Genomic DNA, 26,178 nt, shown 5'->3' on the forward strand with positions numbered 1-26,178 from the left:
GTTGTGCTCAATTAGCGGAGACAATTTCTAATAATCGGTACTAGATACTAATACAGGTAACCACTTGCAAAAAAACTTATACCTTTATAATATTAATGTGACGTGCCCTAGTCTCTAAGAACTATTTATATCCTCAACATCATCAATCACTCAATCAATCATCATCATATCAACCTATTACCGGGCACGGGTATCCTCCCAAAGTGAGAAGAAGAGTCCACTACTTGGTTGGTGCGGATTGGTTGGCTTCACAAACCTTTAAGAACATTAAGGAGAAGTCTTAGGTATGCAGGTTTCCTCGCGATGTTTTAATTAACGCACATAATTTAGAAAAGGTAGAGGTGCGTGCTAGGATTCGAACTCGGCTCCCCGAAAGTAAAGTCGAAGTCCCAAACACCGGGATATCACCGCATCGCTTTTATTTATATCATCGGTTAAACTAAAATGTGATAAGATTAGTGTAGCGTGGTTGGTCCTCGCTCTAATAAATAAAAACTTCATAACAGCTTTTAGTGAAATATTTTGCTAACGTGTTTGAACGAACTACAAAAATAAAAGCAATTTATTATTTAGAATTGACACAAAATCACACTCGTTCGTGACAAAATGGAAATTCATAGCGTAATAATTTTGACTGACAGTTCAATTTTTTTGCGGTAAAAAAGGATTCCCGTTCGGGACTTTCGGACGCAATTTAATTGGGCACTGAAATACCGGTTAATAAAACTGTTGGATTCTTCTTAGCACGTTTGGAACCTTTGTGGCTTCAACTTTGGTAGACAAACAGACCGACTTGACGTTTTAATAGTGCGTATAAACTGGGCCTACTTGAAATAAACTAATTTTTAATTTTTGAACTTTGCTTTAGTTCTAAATACATAAATGAATCATTTTACAATGTGCTTATTTATTTAAATAGGTAAGCATTAAAAGTCTCTCTTTATAAACAGATTTATTTTGATTTCCGAACAATATATTATTGTAATACTTAGTTGAAGGGGTGATAGCTAAGTGCCAGTGGGTAGCACTTAAACTTCACTTTCGGGATGCCGAGTTCGAAGCTCAGCAGGCACTTCTAACTTTTTTAAGTTAAGTATATAGTGCGTTTTAATTACTAAAGTATCACTTGCTTCGACGGTGATGGAAAACGTCGAGAGACAAACTGCATTCCTGAGAGTTCTATAATGCTCTCAAAGGCGTGTAGAGTCCACAAATCCGCACTAAGCCAGCGTGGTGGCGGCCCTAACCCCATCTCAATGTGGGAGGAAACCCGAGTCCTGTAGTAGGGCCATTAGTGCGCTGAATACACAGATGCACCCCCTAGGTATACTCACTTAGGCATTAGGTACGCGTCAGGCATTTTTATGGTACCTGTAAAAAACAGGTAAGAACCTTGCTTACTACTTAAATAACTCTAAAAAGATACTTCATTCGCATCGGTACATAACAGGAATCTTTATTTATATACAAAAATAATGGGTAAAGTAAATCGACAATGGACACATGCTGGTGTCGATCTACTTTGCCCATTGAAAGTTGTTGATTTATACAAAGCCAAAGCTCATTCGTAAAAATATATAATGTGTTATTAATAACAGCGCAATCTATGAAAAGTTTAATGAACTTTTCAAACATTTCCACCCGATAATAGATGGCGTTAGATGTTTTAAAATTAATAATACAATTTGTTAAGAGATGGCGACATATGTTCTGCGAATTTCCTAAATATATCAATATTTTATAAAATTATATTTTTAAAACCTAAAGAATAAGATAAATATAGTAAGCTATATCTATTAAAAGTAACTATCTAACATCTTGTTTAGATTTAATTCAAAGATAACTCCTGGGTAGCTTATCTAGCAACACTGAGCAATGAACAGCGACTCCGAAAAAAAAAGTTATACACAAACAACATGGTGGATCAGCTGTTTTCATTTTTTGTGAGCCCGAAATTGTTTTTATAAAAAGACGCGCTGTTATGGTCACATAGCCATGTGTGAATTAAAATGGGCTCAATCGCATCGGTGCTGCAATGGCATTGTCAGGCGTGCGGTCAAATCAACCCTACGGAGAGTGTGAAATGTTTGAAATGTGGTATAAAGAGAGTATCTGGTCATGACAGTGAGATTACAAAACGTTATTGCACCGATTCGTCTTCTGAATACGCATCGCGGACAGAAAAGAGTGGCGGCACAACCCCTGGGTCAGAGGCGATCGTCATACCGACAACAAACAATTTCAATAGGTAATATTTCATATATTCTATTGACACCTAATCCCATTGTTGCTTGTGTCAAAGAGTATCGATTTTTCTCAGTCCATATTTAGGTTATATTCTCATTGTATTTAGCCGTTGCGTGTGTATAATAGAAGTTCATTAGCGGGATAGTGGTCTGTTGGCCTTTTTACGTAGGGGCTTAGTCATTGTTATTAAAGAAATGAGGCATTTACCCGCGCGATGATTACTGGTATGTATCGTCATATAACTATGGTTTCATCGTATTTATTACTTATCGGGACTTGATTGTATAAACAGTTTCGCTTATTTTTCATACAAAATAATGTTTTAACCATCAGAAAAACCATGTAAATTGTTGTTTATACTAAATTGTGTGAGTTTTAAGCTTTTTTTTCAGCCTCTGTTTAAGTGATATAGACTGTACTTGTTTTCAGTGTTTTAGGTCAAGTTACACTCTGAATACTGGAGTGTGCATTAAAAGCAGCTGCTATGTAGCCTCAAAGTAGTATGATAATCTTTATGGCTTCAGACAGACAGTGTGAATTTATGAATTTACTAATAGTGATGATGATTGAACATATAATATTTCCACAAAATTCTTCATGTTTAAGAATTATATTTATATATTTATAGAATTGTTATATATATATAAAGTTAATCTTTATAATAATATATGTACTTATTTGCATAATACACTAGTAAATGTTGACACTAAAAGCTTTAAAGAGGCATAGTTAGTTGTATGATAAAAAAAATGTGTTTTCTATCTCCATTCAAATTCAAAATTCATTCAACTGTAAATGGAAAATTTTAAAAAATGGGTATAAGATTCAGCCATTGTTCCTGCATCGTAATATGTATCATTTTAAATTTTTTAATACATTTCCAAACTTTATTTATTTTATCTTAGAACCTATTTGTCATTGTTAGTTATCAAAGGTGTATAATTTCCTATAAAGTATATCGGAAAAGTTAATTTCTGTTATTTCTAGTACAGTTTTGATTGTTATAAGTGAGAATTTTCTGTGTGGCCATAATTAATTTTTCTACATATAAATTCAGGAAAAATTTGGCTAAAGGTAAGGACCGTCTCCTTAAATAACTTCCTGCATCTATAAAGGCTTATAAGCGGGGATAGCCAAAGCCTTAACTACTAAGTTAAGGCTTTGACAATACCTTTTGGCTTGGCCAAGTATGAGCCTGGTATGCCTGTTAAAGTTTACAGAGTTAATTGCATTTTTAACTTAAGCAATTAAATATAACTTGCATTGAATGTTAAGGAAACCTTCTCATTCTAAGAGGGTTGTGTAGTGAGCCGGGAATGAGTTACAGCAACTCATTCCCGGCACCACACCTGTGATGAATTTAAATTAACTTTTTTTATCCATACTTCTATAGTAATTTTATATAGAGGAAAGGAAATTTTTGCCAGAAGAAAGCTAAACTATCACAAAGCTATAATTAATTTTCAAAAGAATTGGAGATCCTTAACAAAATTGCAATAATGTAATGCAAAGAAGTAAAACTTTGCCAAAGAAATTCATTACTTGGTGTGCGCTGAGTAAACAGTTCAAGTTACCTTACCTGCCCTTGACTGCAATCACACCTGGTGGTAACTGGTAAGTAATAAGGTCTAAAATGGTACCGGGCTAACATGTTAGGGATTATTGTAGGCATACCCCTGATTGGTTACTACGCGACATCCCACCGGAAAACCCAATCGCTTAGCGGCACGTCTTTGTGGGTTGGGTGGTAACTGGCCACGGCCAAAGCCTCCCACCAGATCAGAGAAAAATCTGAAATTATAAATTACCAAATTACGCCTGTCGGGAATCTCCCTGTTGTTGCGCCAGGGAGGTCGTCATTTCATGGATGCTTACGAAGAATCAATAAATTTCAAGCGTGCCTTTCACACTCGCAGCGGATGGTCGTGCGTCGGATCGGCGCCGCTGGCAAGCCGCGCGTGGCGTTGCGGCTGCGGCCTGCGGAACGTGTCCGCGTCTTGGCGCTGTGCGGCCTGCGACAAGATCGCACCCCATGCGCCTGTTTACAGGTACACTTAGGTTCAGTTCTACAGTTTTTAAAATATCATATGGGATCATCATCATTAGCGCATCAATGCGGACGCTTCTCAAAACGGAACGTTGCAAAACAAATGGCAACACTGTCGCACAGTGCTGCCATTTAGAACTTGCTACGAACAATAAATCGAATCACGAACCTATTTAGACCTTATATTTCATCCACATTATCTAGGTTTCTTTATGATCTCACATATTACCTAAGAACAGCTGTTAATTTTTAATTCATGTAAAATTGGTTGTTCTTACTTCTTAATCAACTTATTTACTGTAATGTTATACATGCTTACATACTATATGCTTACATAGAATTGGTAAAATCTTCTATTCTTTAAATATGAAGATAACATATATATAACGATAAAGTGATTTAATTTTTTTATACAGACTATCCGATGACGAGGATCAATCTTCAGGGATGACTGACAAGGATAAGTCTGATCAAGGTCAGTTAAATCTTCTATATGTCTATGTCTGGACCAACTGATCGAACCTTAAATAATTTTCTAAACCTTTTTATTTCCAGACCACAGTATGATAAGATCCAACACACTAGCGGTCCCATCATATAAACCCTCGTCAAGTTATTCCGGTGGTGGCCCTCTGAACCTCGATGTGCAGTCGCTTCGGTTATCCCCTACGCAAATAACTGATCATGCTCACGGAGTGACCAGATCTCTATCGCATGGCTCAGTTATAAATTCCCAGCATAAATGGTGGAATGTGGAGGAAACTAGAGGGACTATAAATAGGCCCACGAGTTTGCTGGTCTCAGAGAGATACGGCACTTCGTCCTGCACTCCAAGGGAATCATTCTTAAGAAGTATCCACACAGTTACGAGACGTCCCAAAAAGTGTAACGAGAGCAAATCGAACTGGGAGCTTAATTACGTTAAAGAGTATCAAAGGGAGCAGAGTAGAGCTTTACATTTGAAAAAGTGGGCGTGCAGTAAATGTACTTTAGAGAATTCGGGTATACGCACGCATTGCGAAGCTTGTTTGTCGCCGAGAATCTCCCCATTATCACGTATCTCAAATACTAGAGGTCTTAGTGTCACTACGTTGGGACGACACGAAACGTTGAGCGGTCGAGATGGAGCGACCTCGTTACCAACGTCCGGTGGTATTATGATCACCGTCCCCGATTGGCCACAGTCCACGAATTTAGGAGATACTTTCCAAAGGTCAATTAGTGCTCAGAACTCCCCGGAAACGCGACCGACGTATCGCCGATCGTTTTCTGAACAGAATAACGAGAAACGGCCAGTCGGGAAAGTTATATCAAGCAGACGAAGTCTGAACGATTACCAGAGATCCCTTGCGAGTTATTGTAACACATTAACTAAACCGGAAGAAAAAGTAAGTGACAAAAAGGAGGATACGACAGAATTGATTGATAAGGAATGCAGTTGGGACACGAACGCTGAAGGCGTGATTTACGCGCTACCCAACAAGGGAAAATACAAGGATCTGAATCTCCAGTTACAGGTGAACAATAATGGAACAAGGTACTCGTACGTGTCAGTCCAAGATACGAAAACAGTGATGAGCAATTCCCAAAATGAAGTGTTGTATTCCAATGATATAGGGGAAGGAGATTACGCTAGAATCGACGAGTTGTTAGGTGCAGAGAACTGTATATCGCCTGTTGGTGAGAGTAATATAAGGACCTCGCATATCGGTGCGTCGAAAGAGACTGGTAAAGTGTTTCACATGTTGCCCTCGATGGGCAAAGTGTCGCATAACCCCAGGGAGCCGTCTAAAGTGCCTTCTATGCAGCAGTCATCGTAAGTATTTCTTAAATTTATAGATTGTATCTGAATTTAAATAGTAGAATACATCCATTGTTATCCATATTTAAAATAATTTTGGGAGCTATGCTTATTGCGTATGTTTTAATTAAATACAAAAATAATAATAAATTGTGCCACGCATTGAGTAGGTGACAAATTTCGATCTTCAAACGTCTAATTTGGCTCATGCTAAATGCTCCACCGTTTTAATCGGATAGGTATTCATTTATTGTGTATTAGTATCACTCCAAAGACAAAAGTAAAAGTACGCCTGTTTACGATGAACGCCTGCAAGACGATTGCCAGCCTGCAACTTTTACATCAAGGTCAAATTATGCGAACTGTAAATTCTATGATGTTACGGGTTTGTGGTAATTCGAAGGCGCGAGTCGAGTGGCGCCGCGCGCATGTGGCAATGCAGCGAGTGCTGGTTCGCGTACAACGCGTGGGGCGCCCGCTGCGACGTGTGTCGGAGCGCTAGGCCTCCGCACGCCGTCACGTTAGCTCCGCCCCCTGAAAGGGAGCAACCCAGGAGCAGGTAAGAAATATTTTCGTGTCCGCTCCTGATCATCTTTTCCCTATCACATTTCTTCATTTTCTGTCTCTTTTCTGTTTCTCCGTTTTAATTTATACTGTTTTTGACCATCTTTTTCAATTCCACCTCGATTTTCTTAAGATCCTCCTTCTCCTCTTTTCTCTTTTGTATTTATTCCAAACTTGTTCTCTTAGTTTTCATTAGCTTCATTCTATCTGTTTTTTATTTTTGTTTTTTAACTACCTTTTGTCTCTTATTGCATTTGCCTTTTGTCCTCGTATTTGCATTTTTAACTACCTTTTCCCCGCCTAGTTTTTTTCTATTTCTCTTTAATATTATGCCCTCTAGACGTCAGTCTTTTTGTTATTTTAATTTCTACATGTTATCTTCAAATCCTTATTTCTACACTCGTCTGTTAGTTTTACATGTTCTTCACGGTCAGTCGGTCAAGGTCTTCGATCGTCACATTTTTAAACGGATTTGTTCTGCTTTTGAGTTTTATTTACGTCTTAACTACTTATCTACTTTAGCTCCTCTATTTTGAATCTATTTCTTTTACTAACCATTACAACAAGGCGACTGTTATAGTTATTATTGTTTATTGTTATTAGGTACACAAAACAGGTAATAACTAAAAGTAGATCTTTATATAAGTAATAACAAGTTTTGTTCTAAGCTACAACCCAAAGTATGTGTACACAACTTGGAATTAAATTAAACAGAAAGTAAAGATAAAATTAAAGTTGAAACAAAAAAGAAACGCTTAAATAATAATATATATATTATTTCCCTAAAGATTATGTGGAATAGTGCTTAATAATTCGATTTTTAAAAATATTTATCCTTTTGTTAAAAATGTCAATATTATGATTACTTGATACTAAATCATTATAAAGGCGGAACATGCGAACGATGGGATTCTAAAACATGGCGCTAGTGGTGCACTATCTTGCTCCGTATTAATCTCGATTTAAAAAATAGTTATTAAGACAAGTCACATTACAGAAATAACTCGACATCTGAAGCGAGTGGTCCCAAGCCGGAGTTGAATCGCAACGAGCCGCCTAAGAAGCTCACGGTTCCGATAGCCTCGCTTGACCACGACCTGAACAGCGACGAGCTCTTGTTTGCTGTTGGTAAGTTTATTTCTACCTGTCTTGTAAGCAGATTGACAAAACTGGGCTTTCCCATTTAAATTTCTGTTGTTGTTTTTGTGAATTCTTTCGGTATTTTCTTCGGTTCTTCGGCTTCCGGTTATCTAAGATATATTTTTATTTAAATGTACATCGTACCTATCGTTTATTTTATGATATTTTGAAAACAAAAACATATTCTTTTGTAGATTCTTTAAATGCATATTAAAGTCAAAAATTTAGTCAAAATTTTTTTGCATTTAATTTAAACAAAGCAGACAGATTACAGACTTTTCTTTGCAAAGTTAACCATCCAGACTGCAAGGTTCTATTGTTTTCTCAGCTGTCAACAATAGCCTAGATTTAAAAGAACTCTACCTACTTGCCAGTAAAAGATCAGTTTAAAATCAGTTCAGCTCAAGTAATCTTCACGTCCAGATTAAAATGTCAAAAACTTCTGTCTGGGCAACTAGTTGTAAGATATTGGTTCCTTTTTTATAATAAGTAGTTGGAGTTGCAAAAAGAAATGTCGATTGTTCCTTTAAATGTTTTGTGGGATAAATGATGATTTAATTTTGCATCAATTTCTCCAGACCCTACCCCGACTCCAAACGCTGAAGCGATAACTTGGACATGCGGGCGATGTACCCTAGTCAACGAGCCCACTGCCTCCGCATGCGCGGCTTGCGCTGGTTCAAGGCCCTCGCCTCATACACATTGGTAAGGTATCCTTAGAAGTAGCTAGAATATTCTACAAGTCTCGTTGGAAGCCATTTCTTAAAAAAATATCCCAGTTTATTCCGCATACTAAGTGAGCTGTACCCAAATGGGAGGTAGGCCACATAATAGACTGGCTGGCACTTTTTTCTAAAGATTCTTATTACTTTATATAAGGCTTTAACTTTATATAACAAACTGCCAGACTGCCATAAAAAAATTGTCGCACTCTTTTTGACTTTTAAGAGAGTTATTCTCAAGATACTGAACAATAAAACTTACTACAATGTATACGAATATTTTAAAAAGTATACTTGAAATCTTTGACTATAACTATTATTTCGTTAATTACATTTTTTATTTCTTATTCGAATGAGTTTGATTGTATAATCAGAAAAGATTGGAACCCTGCCATTGACAGTAGATTGTGTAAAAAAGTGCAATTTCCATTAACAAAACCTTTATTTTAAGGGCAGTTTTTCAAGGCTATAAATCCATTTAGATGCTAATTATAACAGTGGTTTAGTATTTTTTTAATCCTATAATTGTCTTCAAGGTCATGCAGTTCGTGTACCCTACGGAACCCGTTGTCAGCCAACTTGTGCCTCGCGTGCAAAACACCGCCCGTGCCTAAGCACGGCGTTCCGGGATCTTCCGCTGAGGCCAATCACGGTGCGGCAGGTATTAGAAAATTTATATATTTTCAACTACCCATCCCTGTCCCTACTTAATATTATAAATGTGAATGTAAGTTTGTTTGTTACGATTTAACACGAAACTACTGAACCAATCATCATGAAACTTTGTACACATATTCTTGGAAGTGTTAGAAGTAATATAGGATACTTTTTATCCCGAAATTAAGCTCGGTTCGAGGGGATGAGGGGATAATATATGTTTAATTTTGCCCAAACTTTGTGTAGATCTGATGAATGTGGTAGGAGATAGAGAACAGAACTCCTCAGCGGACAACAGCAAACCCCTCTTTTAAGGCTTAGCGATACTAAATACTTTAAATTTTTTTAGAACTACAACTAAATTGAATGCCACATCAAAATACAAAATCAAACGCGGACGAAGTCGCGGGCAACAGCTAGTACTTTATAATATGATTCCCAGGGTAATTTTGGACCTGCCAAATTTTAAACAATGCGTTCAAACACATTTAATAAATCGTGGTTACTATACGATTGATGAATTTCGTAACGACAAGGCTGCTTGGAAGCAGTCATCTCTCACAAGATAGAAAATTTAAAAGATTGTAAACTGTAAAGTGATGTTGAAAAAGAGCAATCTGCTGAGTTTCTTGCCGGCTCTTCTCGGTGGAATCTGCCTTCTAAACCGGTGATAGAGTCACTACAAACACATTGTCTTGACGTTTCAAAGTGCTTATAAACTGGGCGTACTTGACATAAATTTTGAATTTTCAACGTTTCAGCGTGGTGAAAATCCCCATTAACATATAACTTTTTAGACTGTACCCATCGAGTAATTTACGCGATGGACGTAGTGTGTCTGCATGTGAATTCCCCAAGGAAAAAAACAGATTTGATGATCGATATCGGTAAAGGTCTATAAGGCAAAGGAATACAGCAGTAGACCCTCGGTAGACTAATGAATGACTTCAAAGGAGTTTTTGGACACAAGTGACTCAAGACCATGTTCTGTAGATCCTTATAAAATACAATATTTTCTACGACCAGAAAATGTTATTAATAGAAGTTAAAGTATTTTGCAAAAAGTTAAATGGGCTATAGCTGGGGGAGGCAGACGCCTAAGAAGCGTAAAAACATAAATTACAGACACCTAACTATAATTATTTAATACTAGCGTACCCAGCCCGCTTCGCCGGGCTAGATTTTTTTATTTTTTTATTTTATTAAAACAATAAACTTACATCATTATATAATATATTAAATCATTTATTTCTCTCGTATTCATTCTCTTCTATTCTCTTCTCGAGCGGGTGAAGATCATTATCTACACCCATGTACACCCAACAATAGAATATCATCATAGTAAATAAAAGCTGTATTTGACAGTTTGACAGTTCAAAAATAGGAGTGCTCCGATCGTCACCAAACTTTACGCCAATCCGTAGATTCCCTGAAAGTTTCATTGAATTCGGTCCAGCCGTTTCGGAGCCTATATATATACGGAACATACCCACACACTTTCTCTTTTATATATATAGATTATTTCTAAGGTCCTGAATGTAAATAACGTAGTAACACTAGTAATAATTTAAATTTGTTAGTTTTGATGATATAAGTTAGTGCATTCTTTTATGTATTGCGATTCTATATAATGTTTATAAATAAGTTGTGAATTAAAATTAAGGAATAAATTAATTAATAAATAATGTTGTATAATGACAATATGAATTAATACCAACTATTGCTGGTACACTAACCTGAAAAGGAATATATATTTATGGTAGTAGAATATATTGCTTTTTTTATTTTTTTATTCATTAAAGTTTTTTGGGGTCCGAATCCCAGCGCACTTCTTACTCTAAGTTATGTGCGTTTTTAGCAATTAAAATATCACTTGCTACAACGGTGAAGGAAAACATCGTTAGGAAACCTGCTCTGTAGTGGGCCGGTAATAGGTTGATATGATGGTGATGAAAGTACTTTAATTTTACATTCTTCATGGTTGGTCGGTGTATCAAAGCCGGAGAAAGCCGAAGATCTGGCAATAAACATTTTTCCGTACATTTTACCAAGATCAGTGTGTTGTAAGGGTTCACATGGTAACTTTGAATTCATTGACGGCCGATTGGCGCAGTTTGCAGCGACCCTGCTTTCTGAGACCAAGGCCGTGGGTTCGATTCCCACAGCTGGAAAATGTTTGTGTGATGAGCATGAATGTTTTTCAGTGTCTGGGTGTTTATATTGTATATTCTAAGTATTTATGTATATTATTTATAAAAATATTCAACAGTCATCTTAGTGCCCATAACACAAGCTACGCTTACTTCGGGGCTAGATGGCGATGTGTGCACAACCCGTAATATATTTATAATATACCAGACTGCTCACGGTGTGCCAATTTAATTTAAAATCGGTTAAGTAGTGTAGGAGTCCATCGCGGACAAACATCGTGACAGGAGATTTATATATATTAAGATTTATAATAAAAATATGAACCTGTGGCCTTCATAAAAGAGGTTTTTGTTTTGAACCTTACATTGTTTTCTAGAAACTAAACAGTTTTTTTTATCCCCGCTTGTAATAATGACCGTAAAGAATATAAAGACTAAAAATTTGCTTTTCTTTGTAGTTGGAAGAAGTCCGTCACGGCATACCCCGGCCCCGCGACGTGCGGCGTCAAGACACAAAACTCCACCACCAGAACACAAGTAAGATAGATGAGTTGAGTTTGTTCTGAGGTTTTAAGCTGGAGTTTCCGGGTTTGATTCCAGCATTTAGGAACGCCAGAATTTAACGTGGCTTCGGCCGTGGCTAGGTTACCAGTTTTGGGTAGTAGTTTTACCTACACCTGTAGGGAATATTAGTCATCAATAGACCATAAGTCTTTCTAGTAGTAACAGTGGTATTAGACTACATAAAATAAGTAATTCATTTAAAGGAAAATGAATATAATTCTACAATAAATAACCGGTTTATGTCTTGGAGATGTTCCTGAAAAAGTTCAAGGTTTGTATTGAGCGAAAAATTATTACAAACTTTAAATTTTTTTATTGACTCTTCTATAAGGTGTGTAGAACTACATTGATTATTAATGGTTTAAGTTCTTGATTTAGCTAACTCTGCCATAATAATGTTTCCTACCCAATTTGTAAGGTCTCTTTATTTATATACGTTTCATTAATCCACAGAGCAGAAAATTCTGAGTGGCCATGCTCGGAGTGCACGTTCGTAAACGCGGGCACTGCGCTAGCCTGTGACATGTGCCAGTCGCCCAAAACCAGACTGCTGCCCGCCGCGCCAGACCAGCCCAGCTTGGATGACGACGATTCACGTAAGTTGTCGCACATGCTTCGGAAGCACATAACATTAGCCTCTGCTGCTGAACAAACGTCCGCTGTTGAACAAACGTCAACTTCTGGATCAACGTCCACTGCTGAACAAACGTTCAGTTCTGGATCAACGCTCTCCTGGCCATGTTAACCGTGTTGAACCCTTTTCATTGATCTATAGAACAAAATGTTTCTTCGCTCTTATTCAGTTGGCAGATACCAACTCTCCCACAAAGATGTATCGATTAGTTATACCATCTTTTGTTAACTCTTCATCTTAGATATTTGCAACTTTAGCCTGTCGGATAATCTAATATAATTATTTTGCATCCCACAGCCGAAGGATCCGATGGCGAGAGGCAAGAAAGTACTCCAATGGAAATACTACGGCTTAGAGAAGAGAGTCATGCTTGGACGCAGTGGCAGGAGGTTTTGGCTCAATGCGCCGCGGTGAGTTTACTATAATCCTGAACTTGAATTATTAGAACAGATATAGAACATTTGGGATAACAATATATTACGGGAAAAACTGACATGAACAATGCTGTTGTTTCAGACAGGCGAAATGTACGTTGACGAGTCATTTCCCGCGGCGCCACGGTCGTTGTACTATACCGGGTCCGGTGAGGCCAGCGGGGCTGGAGGCGCCGGGGCGGCCGCTAGGTGGCTTCGGCCTCAACACATCCACGTGGACGCCGACCCAAGAATGCCCTGGGTTGTGTTCCGGGATCCTCGTCCCTCGGATATATCTCAAGGTCAGTTTCGTAATCATTTGTCAACGAACGTTTTGCTCTTTTTTTTACGGAAATGTTTAATGGACCATGCTGATGGCCCACCTGATTGTAAATGGAAAATCGCCGCCTATAACCAGAGCAAAAATTCGCAGGGCATGCAAATAAAACGTCATGCAACGTTCCGCCCCGTATAGATCAACAGTAATTGCACCGGCAACCACGCCCTTCAGACAGAAACACAGTAATGCAACAATGATGCTTGGCGGCAAAAATAACGATGGCGGTCGTACTTCCCCGCACTTCCCGCGAACCTGATAAATCTTAGAACTTCAGTCAGAATGTAATTATGATTTTTCAAATTTTCAGCTTCACTAAGCACTAACTATGTTAAATGGTGAAAAATTCTACTTTACATCAGGCCAGCTTTGCGTTAAAGATAATTCAAACTTCGGAATAATCCATTAATTCAGTTTTAAAGTTGTTAATAAAATAGCAACAATTTTTAACAATAGTTTTACGTGATAACGTGCATCCGAGTAGAAAAGAGATAGATGCGTCACAAGCCGAACGCTTAGGCCGATCGTGCTTCTATCACTTGTTAAGCGCTCGCGCTTGCACGCTCGGCTAAGGTGGAACGTGACAATGAGTCATGCTTTTTCGTGCGTGCAGCCGGCTCTTAGCAATTTATAGGAAAAAAAGTTCGATAAAATAATTGGGTGCAAACACACAATATAATTTCCTAAACTTAATGAACTTTCCAGGTGTACTTGGAAACTGCTGGTTGTTATCTGCCCTAGCGGTCTTGGCGGAGCGTTCAGCTCTCGTCAGGAGTGTGGTGGTGCGAGCTGAACCGGCTCGAGGCGCGTACCAGCTGCGGCTGTGCAAAGATGGCCGCTGGTTGACCGTGACCTTGGACGATCTCCTGCCTTGTAACCGGAAGGGACATCTAGTCTATTCTCAGGTAAGTGCTTTATCTAGCTATTACAGATATTATGTCTACAGAATATGAATATAAAGTCTACTGAAGTATTTCGTTAGACGGTCGACCCTAATAAGGTATAAAAAAGGGCATCAATATGCGGAGTCGGAACGTTTTGGAATCTGAAATGAATAGGTATAGTTATTTATTTGTTAGAGTTTATTGATTATGCCTAATCTGTTTGTAGTTGTAAAGCGTATTAGTTGCAAAACAAATAAAATGTGTTTTCTTTCATCTTTCTTTGTAAAGATTACGGGTGAAAGTGCTTGCTTTGCGTACATCAAAATGATGTTCCTTCTTCTTTCAAACACATCAGCAAGCCACTATAATTGGAGACTTCCCAGCATAAAAGTTTTTATTCACGTTTTGAGACGAATTTTTTAGGTTTGGAAAGCTCTTCTGGCTTTGGTATCCTGCTACGTATTACTTTATTGTAATAGTCAGAAGGGCGTTCCAACACTAAGCGATTACAGAAAGGGATTATAATGCAGTAACAGTAGCATCTTCTGGGTAAATTAGTATCTGGGTAAATTAATCTAGACCTCATAATTGCCAATGACTGGTATACTTTTACTATTTACTTACGGATACTGCGTTTTCCCCCCAAAATTATATAAAATCAGGTTGTTCAAGGAAAATAGATTTTGACTGTATCCGTCAACCTCTTTGGCAGTTTTGATGCTGATGTTTGTGAATTAATACACATAAGTAAATTAAAAACATAATGTGATAGTGTTTGCTCTGTAACAAAAAAAATATATTTTTGAAACATTGCATATTATTTCAGGCTAAAAGGAAACAGTTATGGGTGCCCTTGATAGAAAAAGCTGTTGCAAAGTTACATGGATGTTACGAAGCTTTGGTTTCTGGACGGGCGATTGAAGGTACGCGAAGTAGAAATAGTTTCGTAAATAGTGGGCAATCTTACACCTGTTAATAATATATAAATTTAATTACGAAATACTGTTCAGGGTGCATAAGCATATTTCATAAGTAATCACCCTATAAAAATATTCAATCAAAAAAAGGATATTTATTTTCCATACAAAGTAATTCTAAACACTGTAAGTGTTACTTAACAACCCTATTGAAGATAAAAGACCGAAACGCGCATAGTACCTATTAAAGTGACAGGAGACATATGATTTTAATTTTGCATGTTATGTTAGGGCTGTATCTGATTTCTTTCAGTAACAACTATGGCAGTGGTTTAGTCAAAAACTATTAGGTTTTCGGTTTCACAGATAAGTCTCAGAGACAGTGCATAATGTACCTGTAAAGCCTGTAAGTATTATTTCCGTTTTTCATTTACACGTTGTATATGTAACAGCAGTGTTCTTAAATGAAGCAATTTGGTCGTAGTGTACGTGTCGTGGCTGCGCATAATATTTGATGAGCAGAGGGACATCATTATAAGTTTTATAAATAATGGTACCGATTCAATTGAATATATTCTTGTATATTTGTATATTGTATAAATATCGTTTTTCATGGAAAACTTTGTGAAAAGGACAGCACTGCTTTAACACCTGTAAGTTCAGAGATCTGTTTGAAACCAATTTAACATTGCATTTGAGATTTTATCAATTCTTTTGTCTTGTAAAAATACATATTTATAACACTTTCTGTATAGCTTACATGCAGTAAAATATGTCCTTTTGATTTTTAAGAGTTTCTATTGAACATTATATAATTTGTTTGTCTGTCCATGCTTCCAGGTCTTTGCACACTAACGGGAGCTCCGTGCGAATCAGTATCCCTTCAGGCAGGAGGGGCTGGTGGTGGGACAGGGGGCGGAGCACCCCTGGAACCGCTGGACCGGGACCTCGTGTGGGCGCAACTCCTGTCTTCGAGGCAGGCTTGTTTCCTGATGGGTGCGAGCTGTGGAGGCGGCAATATGAAGGTTAGATATTCTAGCTTTCTCTCTTTCTTTTAATGCGATAGGTTAAGCGTTTTCTTGTACATATATTTTATTGTTTATAATGATGTAGCTTATACTAATATACAAGTACTACTAACTTTGATAGAAAATAAGGAAGAGCTCCGATAAAGTCCAAAGTCAAAGTCAAATATTTCTTTATTTAAATAGGCACATGGATGGCACTTTTCATGCACACATTACAAGTAAGATGCGACTTAGAAGTTGATGGCGAAAACTAAAGTTGTCAACTTAAAACTAAAGCTACACCGTTTCAAACGCACCCTGGTTTAAGAAGAAGTCCTTAAAAACTTAGCCTAGCTTAGCATCTTACATTGTAATTTAAAAATATAATAAGGAACCTGGTTAGAGCAATAATTTACACCGAAACTTTTTATCGTTGACGTAGTCCTTAATACTATATATATAGGAGCTATATATAGAATTTTTCTATAAGCTTATGTTATTGTAAAATTATACAACTTCCTTTAAATTAATTACTTATTTGATGTAGTCTAGTGTATTTATTGCACTGCAAGTTTATTTTTGCTTCTGGTACACTGAATACATCTACGTAATTCTTTTGAGGCGTGATGTTATGTTGTGTGCTTGCATAGACATATTTATGCGATAGTAGCTAGAGCGGTTGATTTACTGTAATTTTTCGAAGAGTTCCAAGGTCTGTCTCCTAAACTCATCGGTGCATCTTTATGAAATTTTAATGGTACCATTTCAGAACAAACCCCTTTCGAACAAATAATAAATTTTGCAAATATGACGTAGTAATAATGCCCGAACAAAAAAGATACATTTGAATTTAGAACGTACTCCTTTTTGAAGTATGTACGCACGACCCTGACCACGACAGAGCCATATTAATTTTTTTTCTTGAGACTCTTCTTCTCCGAAGTCCAAGAAGAGTCTTAAGAGTCTTAGAAGTGAGTGTCGGGCACCAGGTGGACGAGGAGGAGTACCAGCGGCTGGGGCTGCGGCCGCGCCACGCCTACTCCGTGCTGGACGTGGTGGAGCTGGCGGGCTACAGCCCCCCGCTGCGCCTGCTGCGCCTGCGCAACCCCTGGGGGCACTACACGTGGCGCGGCGCCTGGGCCGCCAACTGCCCGCGCTGGACGGACGCGCTGCGCAGGGCCCTGCCCGCCGCCAGCGCCGACAGGGACCAGGGCGTCTTCTGGATCAGTTTCGAAGATGTGCTCAAGTAAGACGGTCGCTATAACTCCTTGCTCCATCGACTAAAGTGATGTTCCCTCGAGCCAAGGTCAATTGAGTCAATTCATATCTCACTATGTGAAAGACTGAAATATTCTATGAAAATGAATAATTTTTGGCATAATTAAAAAATTAAAAAATTCAAAATTCATTTATTTCAAGTAGGCCTAATATAAGCACTTTTGGAACGTCAAGTCGTCTGTTTGTAGTGATTCTACCACCGGTTCGGAAGGCAGAAGAAAAATAATAAGTATTCAAGATTTTTTAATGATAAAAATATGCTGTAGGTCTTATGATCCATTTAAAGGGAAGCTCGATTTTACCCGCACACATAAAAAATTATAGTGGTCGCGCATTAGCTTTATAATTTTTTTGAGAGAAAAAAAATATACATCTGTGGAACATTGTAACTACGTTTTGCTTGAGTAAGTCGATTGCTATAAGTTCTTGCAAATCAAGTAAGGTGATTTTCCCTCGAGCCAAGGTCAAAATAATCGTTAGCTTAAAAACAAACTGTCAACTGGCCCGCACGCCTAATTCATATCTCAGTATGTGATAAACTAAAATTTTCTATGAAAATGAATAAATTTTGGCATAAATAAAAATAATGAGTATTCAAGATTTTTTAATGATAAAAATATGCTGTAGGTTTCTTATGATCCATTGAAAGAGAAGCTCGATGTGACCCGCACACATACAAAAATAGTTTTGTTTCCGTGTGTAAAAATATTGCGTATTACCTTTATCATATTTTGAAAAAAAAAGAAAGTAAACTTCTGCAGAACATTGTAACTACGTTTTAATTTTTTCAGTATAAAATATCTATGCCACTTTAATTTTTCTAGCAAAAAAAAAATATTCTGATTCCGAAACATGTTCATTTGAGAACCACAACACAAAAGTACAATAAAAAAAAGTTTTTGCGAACTTAGTCATTTATTCCTTTTTTATTTTTATATAATACACTAAACAGCTTTCGCTGATGCGTCTATCTATATAATTTCTTGTGCTCTTGTAGTCTATTCTTAAACTGATTCAGTGATACTGCAGTCACTACATCTTCAGGCAAGGCATTCCACATTTGTATAACTCTATTGCTGATAAAGTGTTTGGAATGATTAGCTTGCTGAAATCCAAGTTTGAGACTATAGCCTAATAATCTTAGATTGCTGTCTTTTGAAAATATTTCCTCAAAATTTAAGAATTTTGTAATAATTATTGATTATTTTATAATTTTCAATGAGATCGCCTCTTTCTGGCCAATTTTTTGGAGTGCTGAGTCCCAGGTTTGCAAGCCTTTGCTCATATGAAACGTTTCTCAATTCCCTTGGCAGTTTAGTGGCTCGTCTTTGAACCATTTCAAGCCGTTCCATATTCTTAACAAAATATACGTCTTACTTACGTCTTATATAACTGTATGAAGTTTTTACCAAGGATTACGTAATTATATTATCAAAAGAAGAGACGTGATGATTAGATACTAATGATTAGATATAGAATGGAAACCCTAGCTGTAACCAGATTTAGCGAGTGGTATTCCCGAGATGCCTGTCACGGAACCTACTACGTTGGAATCACTTCGTTGAAAATACTCTGGCCTTCCGTGTAAGACGAATTATTTTCGACTTGTTGGTTTCCTTTAATTATGATGATAATGTTCCAGGTACTTCGACTGTATAGACATTTGTAAAGTGCGGGTCGGCTGGCACGAGGTCCGCCTGGCGGGTATCTTGCCCCCGATGTCGTCCACGCGACACCTCACCTGCCTATTGCTCACCGCCACGCAACCCACTGAAGTGGACTTCACTCTCTTCCAGGAAGGACAGAGGTGAGTTTTTATTATACTTAATCTATAGGAACCAAATAGTCTAATAGAAAATGGAACTTGATAGGTCACGTTTTACGCCGAACACCCGGTGTCCAAGCAAGAAGCATGGGGGGAGGGGGGGTTTCCGCAAGGCAACATGGATGCAGTCTCTGGAAAACTTATCTTGGACTACGCTTAAGTCTGCAGCTCGGGATAGGTCTACATGGAAAAAAAGTAGTCTCGGCCCATTACATCACCAGGTGTTTAAGGACTCGAAGAAGAAGATGAAGAAGAAGAATCTATAAGAAGAAATACTTGTTTGTTTGGTATGGTATTTGTAAAGTGAGTCAGAGGAAAAAATCTACTCGCGTGCGCTGGTTAAATAAAAAGTCATATTATTAGACGTATATTATTTAGATATTATTACCACAGTGCTCCGAGTGTTGATAAAGCTGTGGGAAAAGATACATATTTATCCTCTCCCCGGGGAGATAGTTGTCTCCTGCCCATGTTAGCCGTGCGGAAAAGATAACTCTTTACATCGAGATGAGACTTTTTTTTATATATTTATCAAATAAAACAATCATATCGATATAGTTAGTATAAAAGCACCGAAAAAAAGAGCTTTGGCCTCGGTGCCTATCTGCAAAGATTACCTCAGGTTTTTATTTAGAAGAAAAAAAAAACCGGGTGTGGGAAAATCATACTGCTACATTGTAGAACGATAGGATCTAAGTAAGCGTGTTAATTTTAATCTTTAATAGTAGTAAGTACTAAAATAAATGAATATATGCTATATCAGATACAAAAGAGTCAGCCAACTAACTTCTATAAAAAATATTCTCTCAGTTTACGCTTAATGTTTTTAATATTTAATTTTTAGATCAAACAAAATTGAATCGCGGAACCAAAAAGGCGGTTTAGTATATTTGGTCGCATAGTTTACTATGTAGAGAAAAATTTAAGCAGTAACAAGGCTATGACATAATTAAGAATACTAGTATTTTTTTTTACAGAAATTCAGAAAAAAGTCAGAGATCGCAACTGGATCTTTGTGTAGTCGTGTTCAGAACTAAATCTGGCCCGAGCGCACAAGTGGGTAAACTCGTCGCGCACAGTAAAAGACAAGTAAGTGTTTTACTGGCCGTAATTTGGCATTTTTTTTTATTATCAACATGTTTTGCTTTATGTTAGATGTTTTTGGATTTACAAATTTTTTTCACTATTCGTTTATGGTGAGGTTTTGGATTATTTACTAAACAGGAAGTAAGTAAGCTAGTAACAAATAGAGTAGGGTTACATTATTAAAAGGAAAAAAATAAATTAACCAGCGAGGAATTTAATAAAAACAATAGTTTCTGACATAATGCACGAAAATTTTATTTCGTTTTACTTATCACCGTCATCGCCACGGATCGCACGGGTCTCTTCCCAAAGAAGGAAGGGTTTGTCCACCGCGCTAGTCCAGTGCGGATTGGTGGACTCCACACGCCTTTGAGAGCATTATGTAGAGCTCTCAGGCATGCAGTCTCCGCGAAAGGAAAGCCGAAGCCTTTATATATGCTAATATAAAAAAAACTAATATTTTTTAGTCCTTTTTTTTATTTCACTACAAGGATTATTGAAACACCGATCATTGTCTTACAGGTTCGAGGGTTTGTTGGCTGCCACAAAATGTTAGAAAAAGGTTTCTACTTAGTTGTGTGCCTGGCCTTCAATCACTGGCACACTGGCCTTGAACTGGCCGACAGTTCCGCCTGGCCGAGACACGTGTTGGCGGCACATTCCTCCAAACCCTTGGCCGTGGAGAGACCTTCTCTGCACCCCCATATCTTGGCCGATGCCATCATTGGCCTGACCTTGGCCCGGGGACAGAGGCATGAAGGGAGGCAAGGCATGACTGCGTACTACTTGACTAAGGTGAGATATTTCATCATCATCGTCATCACCTCAACCAATTGAAGTCCACTTCTGGAGATAGGTCTTTTGAAGCAGTGGCGTGCACTTCATACATGCACAAAAGCTCTGCGTAACCTAAAATTTTGGTATAACTCAGAAATGCGAAGGATTTTTCCATTTTATAGCATCTTCCTTCTTTATGCATATCCTGTTCAAAAGCCCTGTACACGCCACTGTTTTTAAGGGAGTTCGGAAAACCAAACGTTCCAAAACAAGCGGCTCCCAGCGACTCATCTTTTGTCGTCTGTCCACCTCGCTGGGGGCCGACCAACGCTTCGTTTACCTTTTTGGGATCGCCATTCCAGCACCTTGGAACCCCAACGTCCATCGATTCTCCGAGCTATGTGCTCCGCCAATTTCCACTTCAGCGTTGCGACTCGCTGAGCTAATTATAGCGTGATTATCGTGTGAGATAGTTATAGGATCGTAATTGGCTTTGTCAAAAATTTGGTTACTTGTAATTACATAACACCTAGACGCCATAATAAGCACGATGACTTATTTTGTAAAACTGCACTTTGATGTTCGGAAGTATCTGCTGCTGCTGTCATGGCGACAGTTTGCAGTACGTGTTCGTTCCCGCGCGAAGTGTTGCTCTGTTTGTAGGCACATAACATGATTCAAAATTAATTTGTTATTCGAGTAGGCCCAGTTTATAAGAACTTCTGAAAAGTCAAGTCAGTCTGTTCGTAGTGACTGTACCACCGGTTCGGACAAGTGGGCCATCTCTTTGATCCGAAAGTTATTACTATGCTATTAGCCGGCGTACTATAATAATGCTCAAATGTAACACAACTAAATATATTGTTTATTACTTAAAGGGCTGGGCGGGCCTCGTGGTGATGGTAGAGAACAGACACACGGACAAATGGATCCACGTAAAGTGCGACTGCCAAGAGAGTTACAACGTTGTTTCCACTAGGGGTGAACTCAAGACCATCGATTCTGTACCACCATTGCATAGGTATGTTATCTTTATATAAGCGAAGCTTGACGCACGTTCGAGACATGAATAAAACTGGATTTGAGAAAGACAAAAAAGGGAAACAAGCGAGCGAGCGAATTATATAATATCATAACATCATCATCAATGAATGTTTTTACAAATAATATACATAAATACTTATAATATAAACACCCAGACACTGAAAAACATTTAGGTTCATGAAACGAACATTATCCAGTCGTGGGAGTCGAACCCACAGCCTTTAATTCAAGAAGAAAGAATCGTCACTGTCCACTGCGCCAATCGGCTGTAAAAAAAGATATATATATATATATAAAAGAAGAAAAAATAATCTCGCACTGCTGGGTCCGAGCCTAAGCCTTTACTTACTACTTCAAAACGACCATTAGGGTGTAGTAAGTAATCTTTAATAAGCCCCGCACACGGAAAATGGACACACAGAATATTGTCAATAGTATTGACGTGTGTGCGGAAAACCTAAGAGTCTTATAGGATAAAGGATTGCAGAGTATTGAATTACCAAGTTTAGTTAGTATCTAGATAGTACTAGATATCTCAAACTTGGCTAATAATTATGTTTGCTACTTGCAGACAAGTCATAATAGTGCTAACGCAACTGGAGGGTAGCGGTGGCTTCTCAATAGCGCACAGGCTAACGCACCGACTGGCGGCCGGCGCGCGGCTTCAGGACTGGGCTCCCAGGCCTGATGACGCACCGAGGCACCGCCCACCCCTCGCGAGAAGACTCAGCGGGTTACACGCTCCGAGACTCATCACCTAGGACTTAGGACTTATCTCCTAGGACTTAGGACTTAGCTCCTTGAAGTCCTTGATAATTTCCACTTGGACTAGTAATATTAGGGGCCCAGGACTTATATTTAATGCTACACGCTTCGGGACTCATCACATAGACGTGGGACTTATCTCCTAGAAGGCCATAAACATTACTACTAGGACTTGTGACAAAGAAGGAATTTGTAACTTATCTTCTATGAAACTCCTTAGACTCATCACATAGGCCACTAACTCAGAACTTATCTCCTAAAATACCTTGATAATTTATATTATATCCTATGTTACAAGCTCCTCGGACTTAGGACTTATCCCTTGAAGGCCATGATAATTTCTACTACGACTTGTAACATAGAAGGGACTTGGATTTCTATTCTATGGAAGATAGTCCAGTTGCCTAAAAGAAATTAGGATATCCCCTATAATGGCCATAAAAACTTTCTACCAGGCCTTATTACATAATCTTTTATGTAATAAGGCCTACATTTACATATTAAAATGACTAAAATGATCTTAAAACGTAAGGTACAGGTCTAGGTAGGTTTCCAAAACCCTCTACACCTAACAGTACTGCCTTAAAATCAAGTAAAAAAAAAACGAGAGGCTTGATGCATGCGTATGCGTATCTATACTCAAAACGTGCGTTTTTAGTAGGCTTTGAAAACGCTTTGGAATACGCAAAGGAAGGTGGTAATAAAATCAGTACTTAGTTTTGATTTCTATTTTAACCCAGTGATAGTTTATAACCATAATTACTGCTTGTACCCATGATTACCGAACGGTAATCCCGACGATTACCAAAAGTACCCATCGGTCCACCAATATTAATAGGGTTTAGAATTTCGTTAGGGATATTAAATTGTATTATTATGTGTAGAAAGGAACGTGTTATTTTATTGTTTGAGCTAATTTTCTTACGTATAACGTATTTTAACGGTTAGTATATTTTCAGAGGAAACAGAGTTAAAGTATAATTAATTTATAACTAGGAATTGGTGACAAAATTTCAGGACAAGTTTGATAACAAAGATTCCAGGTCAAGTTTGGTGACAGTTTCGCATTAATTGATCGACCATGACATGACATGACATCCATGATAACTGAAATTGTGGTACAAGATGTGCTATTGACAACTGAAACAATAATTGATTTAAAATTACATCTATCAGGCCTTTATTGACTTTGCTCATCACATCAACTCAACACCTATTGGACTGAAATTTACGCATTCTGTAATCTGAGCTTTATGCTATGTGACATAGACACTCTATTATATACTCTACTATATATATATATATATAGTTTCCAATATTTTTGTGTCGGTAGTATATGGCAAGTGAGTGAGTGAGTAAGTGACGCGTTGACAAAGAGTCTGCAACGTAACATAAAAAGTATACTTGGGAAAGAATTTATAACTTAAATAACAAAAAAAAAAAACATAAACAAAATAGCTAGCCTACAGGGCTGTTTAAAAAGCCCGCCACTTTAGCGCGTTTGGTGTGTCAACAAATATAAACGGAGAAGTTGGGGACTTATCAACAATATGAAATTGACTGTTGTCGTAGACTTTTACGCACGTGCGATCTGATTAAAGGCGCCTCTTTTCAAATATGTATTTAAATTTCCCACGGTTTCAAAAGTAATTTCTCAATCTAATATAAATTATAATAAATCAAAATTAATAAATTCCAGTGCAATAAAGTACTTTAAAAATAAAATATTAGTATTTAAGTCGAATCGGTGTTAAGTAGATATAGTGTGCTTAGAGAAAAACTACATCTGAATTGACGTCGTCCTTCCAATTGTATGGACGCCTAACTACACATCATACATTTAATACAGTAGGTATTGTTAACCTCTTTTTAACTGTCCAGCAAGACAAACAGTATTTTTGATACTTTTAAGTTATAAGTTGTATTAAAAAAATACAAACAAAAAAATCTAAATGTAGAGTTTTAAACACTTATGTACTTTGTTTTTTTCTTTTTTAAATATATTGTCCACAAAAAGTTATGAAAATAATGTTTTTATTAAAGGACATCTAATAAGTAGTGGACTGAACACAAGTGTGAAATCAATATTTGAACACTGCGCAGCCATGCGCCTCGTCTACGCAGTGGACTACTTGTTTTATGATCAGTGAATCATAAAACAAGTAGTCCACTCACAAAAATCTTTTTTGACACAATAATTGTAAGTCCTTTTATGTCAAAATGTACGTCATAAAGGTACACAGTTACAGTAAGTACAGTTAAAGTAATTGTTATAACCAGACAGTTCTAGCAGTGATGACATATCTTTGTCTCCTGACAGTTTCTCGAGTTATTTACACTCTGTGGATCTCAGTCTGACTTTAAATGCCATAAACAATCAGTGTCCTAAGTAGGACTCTTTATTTGTCTTTGATAGACCGCTATGGTATTTTTGAACAATAAATAAATAAAGATTGCATATAGATCACTGCGGGCTATTTTTCGAAAAGAGCTAGTCATAAGCACATCACTACTTCTAGTTTTTTAAGATGTCGTTAATTATTTACTCAACTTATTAATAAACGTGGTGGTTGAATAGTTACGCTGTGTTGTCACAATTCAAATGTCAAATGTGAAAACACTGCGTGTCTATCCCGTTGTTACGCCACATTCATTAGTGAACCCCTAATGTATAAATATTTATAGGTGACAATATCATCAATTTTAATGAGTAATGAAAAAAAATTATAGATCTTTCATAAGTAGTGCGTAACGATCGGGACTTAGGAATGTTGTGGCAATAGAAATATTGTTGATGCTGTATAACGTTTAGGGCTAAAACACATAGACACGATACGATATCGAATCAAAATTTGAAGTTTATTGTATGCTTGCTATAGAGCGTGATCCGTGAATTCGTTACGGGGGTTTTTTTTTAGTTTTTTGTATAATTACTTTATTGCAAAACCAATTATTGGGCTCAATGCTATAGTATTTTGATGCAAAAATTTAATTTTAAAATAAAGCAAAGAAGTAATAATTTTAAATCGCATACTGAATCACGAAGCCCCCAGGACTTGCTGAAATCATCTAGCAAGCGTTCAGTAATGTTAACGTAGAATGACGAACGCACGTGTACATTGCGTCGCGATCGTAAAATTGTTTCGTCTTAAAACTAGTTTACTGTAAGATTATTTTTCGTTATTGTATGCGAGGTAAGGAAATTGTTGGGTTTAAATTTGATATTGTTGTAAATTATATTTTATTATGAGCGATACATGACAATTGTGATTTTGACGATGTTAAAATTTGGTTTTAACTATAACTCGAAACTAACTAA

General features: G+C 37.4%; 1 protein-coding gene across 2 annotated transcripts; it reads left to right on the forward strand.

The window, feature by feature from the left end:
- The first annotated feature begins 1,931 nt into the window (after positions 1–1,931).
- LOC120625242 (calpain-D) lies at positions 1,932–24,090 on the forward strand. 2 transcript variants are annotated; one of them, XM_039892246.1, is made up of 21 exons: positions 1,932–2,248; positions 4,164–4,295; positions 4,711–4,769; positions 4,850–6,110; positions 6,499–6,654; positions 7,657–7,787; positions 8,378–8,504; positions 9,058–9,182; positions 11,787–11,865; positions 12,346–12,488; positions 12,824–12,936; positions 13,043–13,241; positions 13,982–14,181; positions 14,987–15,083; positions 15,918–16,102; positions 17,074–17,330; positions 19,005–19,169; positions 20,165–20,276; positions 20,796–21,068; positions 21,929–22,071; positions 22,666–24,090. In XM_039892246.1, exons 1-21 carry the CDS (start codon positions 2,010–2,012, stop codon positions 22,853–22,855), a joined length of 4,386 nt encoding a protein of 1,461 aa, XP_039748180.1. In that variant the 5' UTR covers positions 1,932–2,009; the 3' UTR covers positions 22,856–24,090. The 2 variants fall into 2 exon arrangements, with proteins under 2 accessions (XP_039748180.1, XP_039748181.1); XM_039892247.1 differs by having other exon boundaries at positions 9,058–9,173.
- Positions 24,091–26,178: the final 2,088 nt, after the last annotated feature.

This window comes from Pararge aegeria, chromosome 7 (assembly GCF_905163445.1).
Source record: "Pararge aegeria chromosome 7, ilParAegt1.1, whole genome shotgun sequence".
In the NCBI taxonomy this organism is placed as follows: Eukaryota; Metazoa; Arthropoda; class Insecta; order Lepidoptera; family Nymphalidae; genus Pararge; species Pararge aegeria.